The following is a 15,528-nucleotide window of genomic DNA, read 5'->3' as shown; positions in this document are numbered from 1 at the left end:
ATGTCCTTCACTGGCAGTACAGGGGATGTTCTGCAGCAGGTCAATCAGTTTGTGTCCATGTTGGACGATCTTTGTGAGAATGATCCAGAAGCCTACCACAAGTTCATTGAGAAACAGATGAAGGAAGGAGCTGAATATAGTGCACCGCCTGAGCTCCACTCATGTATGTGCACTGACGTACTGGTACGTAAAGTCACTTATTACTTTGTCAACTAGTTCAACTAAATTAACCTACACATGCCTGCATGTACAGTTCCATGGCACAGGTGTGTCTCATGAATGAATGCCTCGTTCTGTATAGATGCAGAACAGGTGTTACACCAAATTCTGTTACCCAAGTCAGTGACCCAAAGTGGAATATCATTTAAACTGAATCCTCTAGCATCATGTAATCTGATTTCTGATTTCAGTGTCTATAAGTGATGTCTTCAGATGTCTGGTTTTGTCTGACCAACAGTCCAAAATCTCGAGACAGTTGATTTACTGACATGGAGTAAGGGACTATGGGAATCAGAAACTATTTACATTAGAGGCTGGACACATTGATTGTTTGCCTTTTTTTTTTTCTTAAACAGTTATTTAAATGATAGAGTGATTACCATAACAGTTACAATTGATTTTCTGTCATCTGAGATTCACCACATATGGTAAAGTTTTCACACCTGTAGCTCTAGCTATTGTACCTACATCCATTTATAATGTAAGTGATTTGTGTTTTTTTACATCTGTTTCCTCAACAGGAACCACGGAAAGGGTTGCTTTACATTAACATATGCAGCTGGAAACGAGTGCCTGCATGTCAGGATCCCAGCAAGCCTTTACCTGTGTTTGCAGGAAAACTGGAAACAGACACAGATGAAGGTCAAGGTAAAACACAAAGCTGCCCCTGTATCACAAACTACAGAAATGCCCTTTGTGTGACACAATATTGAAAAAGGTTGTTTTGCAGGCTGGTATGCTGTGTTGGATGTGGCATTAAACGCCTCAGTGCTACAGGAAAGTAAGAGAGACAAAACAGAGATGAACCAGGTTTATCTGCTGGCACTGAGCCTTGCCCAGCAGCAGCATGGGTTCAGGTTATCGCACCAGTATACCGTCATCAGCCATAGCCCAAAAAGTAGCCTGGATGACTTATACCACCGCCTTGGGTTTCAGCAGAGGCCTAACACAGCCAAACAACCAGAAACAGGTAGAGTAAAAAGCCAATACACTGATAAACTGCTAAGTCCTTTTTATTTTAGCTACTTTTCTTTGCTGCTCCAAGTGTATCATCTTTTACCGTCTACCAGATTTTCTAATAATCCATAATGTTCCTTTTCACAGTCTGTCAAACGCCAGCTGCCCTCCTGCAGCAGATCTCCTCTCTACGCTCAGAGAAACAAGACAAAGACCTGGCAGCACAAATTATCCCTCGACCTGCGGAGCACAAAAAGAAGGGTTTGATCCAGGTCATTTCCACTACATTTGAGCAGCCTCAGAAGCCAGAGTTCCAGCTGGAGGTGAAGACTGATACAGCGGGAGTTCCTCGCATCGTGGAGCTGACAGTAGAGCTGCCAAAGGTTTGCTCCATGTCAGAGTGCCAACTGAGAATTTCCAAGGTTAGCAGCTACACACTCTCTTGAACAGAAAAGAGTTTATAATGAATGTCCAGAAGTCATAAAAAATACACCATTGGTCTGTTTCAACTATTGCGAGTCTTATAATGTGTTAAATGTATTTTTCTACACAGGACGATGTCTTATTGGAAATGGAGGATGTCTACTATTTGCTTTTGGAGTTCCCAAAAACTGTAAATGAAGACACTGCAGTCGCCATATTTAACAAGAAGAAACGAAAACTTACTTTAAAAGTGGATATTTTATGACATTTCATCTGGATGCAGAAAGCCAATGAAACTGAAGTAATTTGCTCCCATCCGCCCCCCAGCTATGATCAGGCTGAGGACACTTCTGCTACTAACACACTATAGACGTGCACATCCAGTAAACTTCAAACAGGCACTGGACCAAAGAAACAATATAACAAAGAAAGATGAAGGTCAGCACACTGTAGCTCCCTTAGATGCAGTTTGGTGAAACATCCAGCAGTGATATATTGAGCTACATGCTCTTCTTCAGATGGACCTTGATCTTTCTTTGTGACACTTCTGCTACTAAAATACCTTCAAGTAAATAAGGAAAACAAACTACAATTCTTCAATGTGAAATCAGAAACCTTGTGAACACATGGAGGAACTCGTGCTCTTCCTGTATAACAATAAAAAAAGCTCCTCTGTGAACTGGTCCATTTCCAAAACCTGTATGTTATTCTGAAATGAATTTGTCACAGTGTCTCTTTTGTGCTGTTGGTTGATCTACAACAGCGCATTTAATTTTTAATGCAAAAAATAAATAAATAATAATAATAATTGACTTTAATGGCAATCAGTGGGTTTTGGTTATTAATGTGTGGGTGTATGAGTGGAGGTGTAATGGCTTGGAACTGGTGTACTATGTCGTTACCATGTGCCTGTGGAATAATTGACAACAAAATTATTCATGCAATAATTCATGTTTATTAAAACATCAAAATTGATGCAGAACAACAAACATCACTATTTGGCAATCTGGAACTTGTGAAAAATGTCAGTAAACACTTTTTTTTATTTTTAAGGTTTGCATACAATGCACTGATTACAGCTTTTTTAGAGCACAGCTTATAATGTTTTATTTATTGTGAATCACCTTTAACTTTCTTTTTCAAGTATCACATTACTGACCATTATTTCCAAGTCCCACGTATTAAATTAAGAGTTGCAAACAATGCCTAATATGCATTCCTTCAAAAAAGTGATACCAGTGTCAAGTCAAATTCTTTATGAAACATTCACATTTAAAACTTTTTTTTTTTTAATTGAAATTGTATTATAGCCATTGGTCCCAGTTGATTATATTATAAGTATTCCTTATCATGGAATCACAAGTATTTTCAGTGGGCGCAGTTGAGGTTTGTAGTGGTGATCTCTGGTTTTTCAGATTCTACCTCCTCTCTCCGTGGTCCTCCTCCACCCACGCTACAATCTTTCCTTCCCAGCCAGGAACGACTGCACCATCCTGGAAAACCTGCACAGCAACATCCATCATTTGCATATCCAAGAAAGACTCAGATCTATAATGTACAAAGGTCCGGATAGGAGCTAAAAATGACTACTCAGTATTATCAAACTCTCTAGGACAGAGATCAGTACACCTGCAGTGTTTTGAAGGAGAGCTAACAGCCATAGCTATTATTAGCATATCATACTCTATAACTGCCTATTTATATTTCCCCCTCGTGAAGCTGATGTGAAAAGAAGCAGGGGCTATAATTTTACACGCCTACCTCCTCTTTCACTGTGCCAAACTCTGGGTCGAGGGCCTTGAAGTGGTATCTAAAACTGCCTTGTCTGTCCACAGCAGCCTTGAAGTCTCGCAGTGTCACCTCACCCAGCCTATAAGAGCACACAGTCAGTCATGTGCAGATTTACTCACACATACATTAGGTTTTTCTAGGATAAACATTTACCCAGCAAAGAGCAAAGCCACTGAAGCATCCATTTATAGGTCTGGTCATGCATGAATCCAACCATGCGCTCTCAGTGTGCAGCTCTTAACTCAAACAGCAATATGCTTAAAAATCATGCATGCTACAGTGAGGGAACAAATACATACACTGTTTTATATATCCAACATGTAGTGTTATTATTTTCACCTTTTTGGGATGTTAATAAGAAACGGAGTAAGTGAGCGATCAGTGAAGTATAGCACTTTAGTGTAGACGGCGGAATCCAACCCCGGGCTGCTGTGGGAGTGTGCCATTTCTGGAAATGATTATGAAAACAGCAAACACACGGTTTTTCACAAGAGTTGAAAATGGCTCTAGCCTCACAGCCAATAATGCCCCTCTTACATAGCAGAGTAACTGAACAGCACAATTTGATTTAGCAGGCAGACTTGAGATGGTGCAGAGATGACAAATCCTAAACAAAACAGAGATTTTGTCTGTCTTACTTGAGCTCGGTGGCCAAGAGTCACGGTCTGTCGAGTTGGCTCTGCGCCCTGGTGATCTAAATTCCTCCTAGAAGAAGAACCAATTCCTCATGATAAACAATTGAGAGTGTCATTTGTTGTTGACTCATCATTTATCAGGTGACAGATGTGTTGCTACTTTTTAAATGTATACTCTGACATGATTTGTGTGTTTTTGTGAGCTTATGTACCCCTTTGTCCTGTCTGCGTTGGGTGTCCAAAGTGTGTAAGCGGTCCATGAGACTAGACACACCCTGCTCCAGAGTGTCCAGGGTGTGATGTTGGGGGTCGTGGCCAGAAAAACTGTCCCTCAAACTACGCAGGGCCTCCCTCACCAGCTGCAGCTCTTCTCCCTATGACACAGCATCAGGATGATCATACAGTTCATATCAAGCTAATAAGTATAGAAGTCTATTTCTGCCAATAAAAGAGGGATACACAATAAAATAAAAATACTTGGCCTAAGGAATGAGAGTAAATCTGATTTATGAGATACTGAAATAGAAATTATGACACACCAAGTCAAAAATCTGAAATACTGATGATTTAATTGTTTTGTATTTTATGCATCTTATACCTTAAGTATATTGACTTGTACTTTAAATGTAATACTTTTGATTCATGTTTTCACAAACTATTCAGATTTTCTCCAATATTATTCACCCTATCAAAAGGGGCAAGATGGCTTTGAAAAGCTAAAAATGATCAAAGACAAAAAAAGGAGCAAAGTACTGAATTATGAATTCTAGCGAGTCACATGATGATTAATATTTTATCATTTTAATTTAGTTTTTTATGAATTTGTTCTAGTATCTTATAATTCTGACTTAAGCTCTCGTGATTTTGACTTAGAAATCAGACAATAAACTTATTACAATTTTCGTTTGACCTAATATAACTTTGTTCATCAAAATGTTCATCTCATCATTCTGACTTAGCAGCTAATACTGTAATATTGAGTATTTTGTTTCATAATGCATCCCCCTCCTGGTCTACTTTTTATTATTTTCTTGGCAGAAATAAGCTTCTGTTCATCAAACATTAAAAGCAACACATTAAAACAGCAAATTATTGTATTATTGCAAAAGCGGGACATAAAAAAGGGTACGTCTACATACTGGAGCACTGTGCTGGAATGCTGGAGGAGATGTTGAAGTCACTGAGTTACTGTAACCACCGCTTTCACTCCTGAATGACTGTCAAATGAACAACAGTACATGTAAATACGCACACAAGGCTAGAAGAATCAGTCTCATGTTTTAAAGGATAAGCCTGGTAATAACCTATAATTTTCTTATTATACACAAGTGACATGAAAAGAAAAATATATTGATTCTTTTAAAAAGTATTGCCTGTGTAGCCATGGCCTTGTAAAGCTTATTCCCCTCTGCTATTAAGTTTCATTGTTGTTCAAAACCCATTAAAAACACATCAATGCTCACAGTTGCACTGGGTGACATGTTCTTTTATCACCATGAATATGGAGGCTGTAGTTTATTGATCCCACATACACAGTCCTGCTCCTATAAATACTAAGGCGCCAAACGTGTATTTTTATGTGTCTAAAAATAGTCCCCCTATTAAACTACTATACTACTATATATTCTCACATCCTGTTTTTACAGTTTATTTTCTCAGTAAGAACAAATAGGCCTGGGGCTGAGAGTCACAGACAAGAACAAACACATTGTTAGTTTTGATATTTTCTTGTGATTTGTTGACAATGACAAAAATAAATCATCCGCCTAATGCATTAAATCTGTTATTAAAACCTACCTACATAGACAAGTTGTGACTTGATTTTATTTAAATTGTGTCATTATTCCTTTTACCTTACATCACTGGAACTGACTTGACCTGCTTTATTCCTGTCCAATGTTTTTGTTCCCTTTTGATTACAATTTGTTGATTTTAATTTGCTGCCTTATGTGAAGCACTTTGTAACTGAGTGCCCTATGGATATAGTCTTATTTAATTATAATATATGATATACATTCAAACATATATTATAAAAATACTTAAATCATATCCTCATCCATACCCGTCCAAGGCTGACTTCATGTGCTTTGTGCTGAGCATCATCAAGCTTTTGTTGCTGCTGCTGCAGTATTCTGTCCTTCCTCCCAAGTTGCTGCTATTGTGACAAGAAAGATGGATGATATGAGTCTGCATATGTATGCATGTATCTGAAGAAAGCACTGAGGTGTATATAATAAAAGACAATACCTCATATTCACTGAGTAATTTGTTCCGTTCACTCAACTTCTGTTTGAGCTCTACCTGCAAACAGATAAATCAGCGTGATATATGACTGTTATATTGCTCTCGTATAAACTGCAACCGTGGGTCAAGCAGGTCAAATATTTTATCATGTCAAACGGAAATCATCACTTGTCTCACATTTTCCCCTTCCAGCTGATCTTTGGCCATGTTGTTCCTCAGTAGTTCCTGCTTTAGCTGCAGCACGGCATCCTCCTGCACTGCCAGGCGCTGCTGCAGAGCATCCTAATGAGAAGGAGGGGAGATCAAAGGCACGTCCAGAGAAGACCTGAATACAGATACACTGCAACTAGAGCCCGGCCAATATATATATATATATGTATATATATATATATATATTGATATATATATCAGCCGATATTATTGGTCAATATAGGCCCATGATTAATTATTTTTTAATGTTATATAGGCAACATTTTATGTATATTTGATTCTTTTTCTTAATTCAAGTTTATATACATAGGTTTTTGTTTGTTCTGTGTGCTTTTTATATTTTTATTTATATTTTTTGTGAAATATCTTGCCTCCATTACATATTTTTGTCATAAGTATTTGATAACCACATTTGAGGAATCACTGAAAAAATGTGTTTATGCATATATTCTGTATATTAATGATTCTTGAGACTTTAAAACATTTATCACATTTTCTTATTTGATAAGAAATTATTATTGATTATTATTAAATAATCAGGGTTGATCATCTGATGTTTTGCACAAATATATCTTTTTTCATATGTTTGTTTATAATATTTATAAATGATTTGATTATATGCAAGGCCAGTACCCACAAAAGCATGTGTCCTCAGACAATATATTATCATTTCAATTTGATATGAAACTGTGAAAAAAAGTATTTAAAATAATAATAATAATAATTGTACTATATGCCAGATGAAAGAGTGAATTGAAAAAAAAGCATTAAAAACTAAAATTAGTCCAAAAATGTATCCCATGTTTTGTCAACCCATCAGATATTTAAAAATAAGCAATAAAATCAGACAACAGTCAACAAACTCCTGTAAGTTTGTTATTTTTTCGATAATTTTACATATTTGTTGTTGGTGTCACAAGCATGACGTGTCAACACTGTCTCTCTTTTTATTTTGGGCTTTTTCACCTTTATTTATATACTGTAGTAAGTGGCAGAGAGGCCGACAGGAATCAGGCAGAGAGAGAGGTGAAGACCATCTATATCAGACTAAATAAATAGGAATAATAATTAGCTTTTTATTGTGTCTGACTGTGTTGACAAAAACTAAGTGACGATAAGAAAAAAACATACTTTATGAAAAGATCAGAAAGTCAGGAGGTTGCACCAAAAGATTACTTGATTGCTCAGAACTTGTTCTATAAACATATAAGTATAGATTTCTTAATATTTGGGTTTTTTTATTTTCAGTATCAGCATTGGCCCCAAAAATCCATTATCAGCCAGGCCCTAACTGCAATCACCTGGCTTATTGACAACATACATCCACTCTTAACTTTATTATCTCTGTAAAGTAATTAAAATATATACAGAATATTGTTCATGTTTCACGTGCAGAATCATCAGTTTGGGATGGCACAGAAGTGGAATATTGAATTATATCCTTTAATCCATGTTAATTTACACTCAAAGGACAAATTTAGAGTAAGAGGTTTACCTTGATGGCCTGAATGTGGCGCGCCTCCTGTTTGTGTCTCAGGAGTTCCCTCTAAGAGCGGCACAAATGAAGAGAGACATTAGAGAAAGGGACCCTTCGGTTGTATTGCAGCTCATCTATTTAAAAACCTAATTACATTTACTTACTGTACCTTGAGATCAAGGGCTTCCTCCATGCTTTGGTCCAGGCGACTGCGGATTAGAACCTTCAAAGGGAGAGGGTATGAGCAGCGTAATTAGAGAATGGAAAAATGTCAGAACGCAGAGGAGGCAGTGGGCCTGCATGACAGCGGGCTAGCAGATCAGAGAGATTCATTTGTGCTCACAATAGCCACTCTCAAGATGAGTGATAGCTGTAAACATCATCACAACAGAAGGCCTGGCACTGACACTTCACACAGAGTGGCGAACAACTGTTGTTTTCTTGAGTTAGCAGAGAGAGAGCACTGTACCAGCTGCTGTTCAGCGTTAGCCCGGTTATCTCCGAAGCTCACAGAGCCGTCCTGGTCTTCTTCGGGGAGGGAGCCATTGAGCAGTAAAGCCTGAAGATAAACACATACAGTATAGATACACACACTTAGTCATATTTACATGGCAGAGAAGCCAGATTTCATTCTGTATTTGTATTTGTAAATACAGCAGTTTTGTATTTTCATACTTGGGTACACAACATTCATCCCATTTCATTGATCAGGCCAGTGAATTCGACTAAATTGAACTGAATCAAATTGAAAAACCTGTAGAAGTATACACACACACACACACACACACACACACACACACACATACACACACACACACATTTCTTCCTCCCACCTACTCTAACCCACATACATGCTGTAATACAGTATGAGCACAAAAAAAATCATTAAATAATTCAAAAATGTAATATTTGATTAACTAATCCACATCCCAGAAAGTCAAACAGACAAAACTCATCAGCTTAACAAGAATACTGTAATGTGTTTGGACATATTTAGTGCATAACAGTATTGTGGACAGTGTGTACTGGGCAGGAACGATTAATTGTGTATGTCACATCACTCATGTTAAATACCAGACAGTGTGTGCACCACTAGCATGACTAAATAACCATGAACACAAGAGATGACTCCATAACTGTCAATATTTTGTCTTTTTATATTACTTGAAAACAAGGACAATGTCTCAGTTACTATGGAAATAATGATAAAATCACGTTTCGGTTTATCCGACCTCGATCAGCTCTTTCTTAAGTGTGTCATTACCAGTTACCTGAAGGCGGAACACCATCCTCCTGGCTTCCTGCATTTCCCTCTCCAGCTGCTCCTGGTGGGCATCCAGCTGCTCCGCCCAGGACTTCTCTTCCTCTTGCACATCATGCCCGAGGGAGGGACACAATCCACAGAGAGACACCTCCTCTGAGGGGGAGAGAGAGACAGGGGAGATGAGGCATGAGAGCAGTATTTGAGAGGGATTCATTGCATATAATCTTGCTGTAAAAAAGTTGATGTGCAGCCAACCAACCTGTGACAGATTTCTTCTCTGTCAGCTCAGATTTGTCATCCTGAGGTTCCCCTTGGTCCTCAGACTGATCATGGACTGTTTCTTCTTTAAGGATGTCACTGGACTGTGTGATAACATACTCCTCTTTGGGGGAGTGAGCAGGGCTGGCTGAGCTGAGACTGAAACAGATGGTAGGCACAGAATGGACTGGGTGTGTTTGCATCTCCTGCCAAATGAATGGCAGTAAATAAACCTTGCTACATAAAATGGACATATAGACTTTAATCACTCCCCAAGGAGCACAAACACGTGAATTAATCCCATGGAGAGGCTAAGTATTTTAAACTTTAACCATTTTTAAAGACATAATGCCCATAGGACTACGGTGCATCACGGGCTACTAGTAAAAATATCATCAACGAGCTGCCATAGAAAAAGATTCAAACCTGTTTAAACCTGAAAGTATGCACAGAAAGGAACAAGAATGTATGCAACTCTGTGATTCTCTCACAGGAAATTCTTTACATAGTTTGCTTCCCCTCCGGCCATAATTTCAAGACATAATGCTCCTTCGCTTTCTGAATGACTGGTTTTCTTGCAGTTTGTAACAATATGTGTTTTGTGTGATCGCAGGGCATCTTCAGCAGCCCGAGGTTCAGGCTGGCTGTCATCTTCACTCTGCTGTATTTGCAGAAATAGGATATCGCTATTCTGACCTGTGACCTATGGCATTATGCATGGTCCTTTAGCAGGGGATTCCTTCTTTTTCCCTCTTTGTGTATATAGGGGGAAAAAAGCCTGAGTGTGAAGAAATAGACTTTATTCTACGGAAGGAATATAAAGAATCAAAATTCATCATCCTGCTACTCGGGCTAAAAAACTAAGATGGGAAAAAATAAACTGTGGACTTAACTGTGGGATAAAATAGTGTTTAGACACCAAAGAATGTCCCGGGGGATTGCATTAGCATGGTCAAGCATGCCTCCCCCCCTCCTTTACATAAGCAGCTAGATTTAGATGGTAGCCGATGAGATTTTCTGCTTATCAAATTGTGTTACTCAGCACAAGCTAATATCTCAACTGACACTTTGATCACGCAGAGGAAATGTCAGTGAATCACTAAAGTCAACAGGAAATATCATTTGGGCACTGTGGGAATCTGCACCACATTTCAGCAGTAGTTAATGAGATATTACAATCTGGACCCAAGTGGTAAAATGAACAACATTCATCCATATAGCTGCCGCTAGCTGGTTAAAAAAAAGTAGAAAATATATAATTCAAATTTTAATTTAAACAGAGTTTAATTACATTCAAATTATCTGACTACATTCATCACACTAAGAAACTTCAGATAGATATTTCTTTCCAGCCTCTCAGAGAGCACAGTTGTACCAGGTCACATAAAAAAACATGAACTTGAGCTTCTTATCAGATGCTGCTGTGATTATCCCAAAGTGTTTCTCCAAACAGTATCAAAACAGCTGCTTCCAATTAATCTTGTCATTGCAGATGATGACATTATCAAGATACCTTCAATCATTGTCTCAGGGTGCAGCAGTTCAATAAACTCCCACAAAATATTTTTAGATGCTCACTGTTGATTTGTTGCACCAGAAGAACACATACATACACATACATTTGGACCATAAACCAAAGATTAAGGCCTAGGATTTGTACGAGATCAACTCCAGTGTAAAAGATTAACATAATCTGTAACTCTGTACATTTACTCTAGTACTGTACTAAGTAGGAATAAATACTATACTTTTTACTCCACTACATTTATCTGACAGTTTACTTCACACTTTGCAGATTAATCTTACATTAAAAAACAATATTTAATAAAATATGACACACTGTTAAAGATCAAACCAACATTTTTGGGTTGTGACCCCTTAAAAATAAATTTGAAGGTTGTTTAATTAAAAAATGTGTTTGATGCTTGAAGGGTTTAAAATAAAAAGCAAAAGTTAAAAATTAAATATTTATACATTTGTGCACATAATTTTGTTTTCATTATTTTCCTTTTTGCGTAATTTTTTTGTAACTGGCATTTAAACTTGATTTTATAGGGTTGGGGTTACAAGTTGATAGATCAGAGCAGCCCAGTGCTCCATGCTTTCTATGTCTATGAAGTCAAGAAGTCATCTTAGCATACTGACAGAGCTTTGGAGCTAATAGTCTCTTGGCAGTCGTTAGCCCAGCTAGCCACAGATGTCTCTGCTTAACACAGAGTTCCAAGTTGGAGCTGTCATGAAGTAACATGACTTCTGGCAAGAGAGGAATTGCTTTGGACAACACATGCTTGATAGAATCTCTGAAACCCTCTTCCACAACTCTATAACCCCTGGTCACTCACACACCATAAAAAATGTGCCCAATGCACTTTGAGTGAAGAGGGTAGAGTTTGGCGATGGTAAAGCTTTCATTTTATGCAGTGTGCAGGGGGTGAAATATGTTATGTGTATGAAAATAAAATGATATGGTTGAGGTTCCTGGAAGATAGTTGTGTGTTCTGCCAGAATAGTTTCCAATTTAGGTTGAAGCTGGAGAGGTGTATGAACTGTATGAAACAGATGTGTGGAGAGAGGCACACCTTAAGTACACATCGCTGTGAAGAATTGAAGATAGAAAAAGATGTGCCAGGTATAGATTGAAATGTTTCTGGATGTCTTGAAGGCCTGCTGAAGCATAAATGTCACGGAGAGTGTGCACCTCTTTACTGCTCCATTGAATGAATGAAATTGGTTAGCTTCCCAGTTTGAGGTTGGAGAGTGAAGATGCCAGTTAGACATAATTATGCAGTGCTTTTCGGCAAGATTCCAGATGGAGATTACTTCAGTAATAATTGAGCCAACTTTCTTTCTTGATTGTTTTCATGAAATGTTGGAGTAGATCAGATCTGGTAACCTGTCAGACTGCGCCATGTTCTCATCTATTGGCCTCCAATACACATTATAAGCAGGATTTAACCATTTGAAGACAGGGCAACCTACAAATGACCAATGATATTAATGGAAGTTAGGTACACTATATATCCCCCTTTGCCTTTTTGTCTTTGAAGAGTTGACAGTTTAAGTTGGGTTTTTATTCCCCTGTACAAACCTACAGAAATTAATATTGGGTTTTTTCCAGTGGTCTGTAGGTGGTGGTAAAGGTATCATTAAGCTAAGAAAGTTGTTTGGAGGACATTAATTTTAATAATAGAGATGGGAGAGTAAAACTATAACAGGAGAGTTTTCCTTTCTTGTAAATCTGCTTCTACATCTGTCATAAGTTCATTGGACTTGTTTTTACAATGTTTACAATTGAAGGGTGGATTGTCACTTCTAAGTATGTGATAACCTGATAAAAACCTGTTTGAGCCTCATGAATTTATACAATTCATGTATGGTTCCAATTAAAGCTTATAGCTTTATATCGGTATTCAAGAATAATAGTGGCCCATAATTTGAACAGTCCTGTGGATCCTTATCCTTTTCTAAAAGTAGATATATAGTGGTTGTGTTATTGTTTTTAGAGATTGAACTCTTTGAAATAGCAGAGAGAATCATATCCAGCAAGAGAGGTCCAACCTGTGGTCAGGAGGTTAAGTAAAATTCTGGAGGTAAACTGTGTAAGCCTGGTGACTTTCTTTTATTCATTGACAGAAGAGCTTTATGGAGCTTGGATAAAGATAAAGGGGCACTGAGATCAATGCAGTCCTCCTGGGGATTCAGCAGATGTTGAAGTGGGTTTAAAAAGCTAGAGCAGGATTGGGTGTCATAACTTACCTCTGATGTATATAGAAAGGCGTACAAAGCACCCAAGTTATTATTGATTTCTACTGGGTCTGTAAACCAGTTTTTATTATTTTCCATCCAATTTCTCAACCTCTCAGATTTATTTTGTGACCCTTTGGTGAGGCCTGACCCAAGGGTTGGGAACCACTAGACTAAACTGTAAATAAAATAGTTCAAATTAACTCCACCTCAACTAGCCACAACACTAAATAGAGCTACCTACACACAAAATCATGGGAATGAATAATCTAATAATGTAATGTATAATAATCTATCAACCACAGCAACCATTTCCTGCAGAATGATTCCATTTTTAAATTATGTTTTTACATTGTGGTATTGGTACTTTAATTTAGATGTCATATCTTATTATTATGTACTCATTTCGCCACTATTTCATATCATAGAAAGTCTATACTTTCAACTTATTAGAAGTAACCTTTTATTTAGTTTAATTTAAAGCATTTAGTTAAATATAGTGGCCTGTAACTGCTTTGTCTATCAAATAGGCTACCAAATCATCTAGAAAAGATGTTTTTTAGTCCAGTATGTTCACAGCCCTATCTACCTGCAGAAAAAACACATCCATATTGAAATAAAATGTAAAATCTTTTCCGAATCATGAAATGGAAGAGCTGGTAATGGGAGCGAGACAATGGTTGCTAGGCAATAGCAGCTCGGCTCACACAGACATAGGGACACACCCACACCTACTGCACTGTAAACACTGAACAATAAACTGCACAGTTTGGCAATGAAAGGCATGTTGTTATGGAGAAATGCATTTGATTGAGACATCATATGCAGATAAAGATGATATAGGTTCCTGCTGGGCTGAATTGACTGTAGGCCCATATTGTATCTCTGCCACAGCTGCACACATGCATTGTTGACTAAAACAGCCACCTGGGTTGATGTAATGTTCAAATAATAATAATAATAATACAGATCTTACCATTTCATCTGTTTGGCTCCCATGCTGGTGCTTACAGGCTTAACCTCCCACACAGTCGGAGCCCCGCATCTGGGTGATGCCCTGCTTCTCAGTCAGGACCATAGCCCAAACACAGCCAGAGGCAGCAGGGAGGGGAGCAGCCCTGAAAGCAGCAACCAGAGGAGTCTCCACGTCGCACACTGTGTTCAATCAGAAATAACAGCATGTTGAAATCCTCTCCAGTAGCATATTCCTAAAACATAAAGCTCCAAATCCCAATCAAAAGCCCTCAACCATTCCCCAAATCATACCAAGGCTCAGTCCGAGCTGGCAGAGAGAGACAGAGGGAGAGAGGATTGGTGCTCAGTAACACCAGCGACTGAAATCTGCCTGGTTTCTCATTGCACTCGCCTTGTGGCTGAGCTCACCAGCTCCCATTCACGAACACAATGTTTTTTGTTCCTTGCGGACAAGAACTGATGCAGCTCTTGTGCATCTTTTTCTCCCTTTCTTCTCTGCCGGCCTTTTTTGCATTTATTCCCTCTGCCCTCCCTCCCTCCCTCTTTCCCTTCTGCTCTGTCGCACTGGCTTTGTATCAGTCCTTCCTTCTTTCAGTGCGCGAGGATGTCAGACATGGCTCTGTCTGGGTGTGTTTACCCTCCCCCCGTCCCTCATTCCTCCTCCTTCCTTTCCCCTGTGCTCTCTCCTTTCACAAGGAGGAGGGAGATGTGTTCCTTCTCCTTCCCTTTTTTTGTGTACTGTATATCACTGCAGCTGAAATGAGAAACAATTCTGAACATATGGACTCAAAAGAGACATGGAAATCAGTGCAGTAAAGGTATCTTTTGTTGACAAAATCACAGGGTTGCACAACAGCATAACACACATACTGAAACATATGGTAGGTTAAGGTTAATGTTATATTTGCACAATCTTAGCAAAGAAACAAGCAACTGGGTTATGGTGTTTATAGAATTCATGCATTAGCATGTAAGAACAGCTCGCTTCACATTATTCATAGTGTACTGTGTGCAAATAATAGACATGTTCATTGCAATAAAAGAAAAAGATAAAAGAAACTAAGAAAAACAACATATTCTTTAGATAATGCACAAAAACATTAAAGCCATCAGACTAACCCAAAATTCAATAGTGTCATTTTCATGATATGTGCAGCAGGGAACAGAAACAAAAGGTTTTATATGAGATGTGCTGTTACTGTCAAGTACTCTTTTGAAAGGCATTTTGGCTGAACATACTGTCATTAAGCTGTTCGAAATGTCGCTGGTGTCATCAGCAAGAATGTGAAATAAGGTTTCTGTGTGGCGGCATGCAGTTCTGCTCGTAGAAA

The 15,528-nt window shown here is 38.3% G+C and overlaps 2 protein-coding genes across 2 annotated transcripts; one reads left to right on the top strand and one right to left on the bottom strand.

The window, feature by feature from the left end:
• pih1d2 (PIH1 domain containing 2) lies at positions 1–1,864 on the top strand. Its single transcript, XM_053320822.1, has 5 exons — positions 1–183; positions 741–867; positions 950–1,189; positions 1,324–1,598; positions 1,730–1,864. Exons 1-5 carry the CDS (start codon positions 1–3, stop codon positions 1,862–1,864), a joined length of 960 nt encoding a protein of 319 aa, XP_053176797.1.
• Positions 1,865–2,991: 1,127 nt separating this feature from the next.
• On the bottom strand, positions 2,992–14,221 carry dixdc1a (DIX domain containing 1a). The gene is made up of 15 exons (XM_053320821.1): positions 14,199–14,221; positions 9,480–9,637; positions 9,228–9,373; positions 8,426–8,515; positions 8,126–8,179; positions 7,975–8,025; positions 6,447–6,551; positions 6,273–6,326; positions 6,088–6,180; positions 5,165–5,242; positions 4,238–4,399; positions 4,029–4,095; positions 3,730–3,838; positions 3,361–3,469; positions 2,992–3,101 (listed from the first exon to the last, which is right to left on the bottom strand). Exons 1-15 carry the CDS (start codon positions 14,219–14,221, stop codon positions 3,018–3,020), a joined length of 1,383 nt encoding a protein of 460 aa, XP_053176796.1. The 3' UTR covers positions 2,992–3,017.
• Between the last annotated feature and the right edge of the window lie 1,307 nt (positions 14,222–15,528).

Source organism: Scomber japonicus, chromosome 6, assembly GCF_027409825.1.
Source record: "Scomber japonicus isolate fScoJap1 chromosome 6, fScoJap1.pri, whole genome shotgun sequence".
In the NCBI taxonomy this organism is placed as follows: Eukaryota; Metazoa; Chordata; class Actinopteri; order Scombriformes; family Scombridae; genus Scomber; species Scomber japonicus.
Note: the sequence above shows the minus strand (reverse complement) of the source record. Positions and strands in the feature narration are given on the sequence as shown.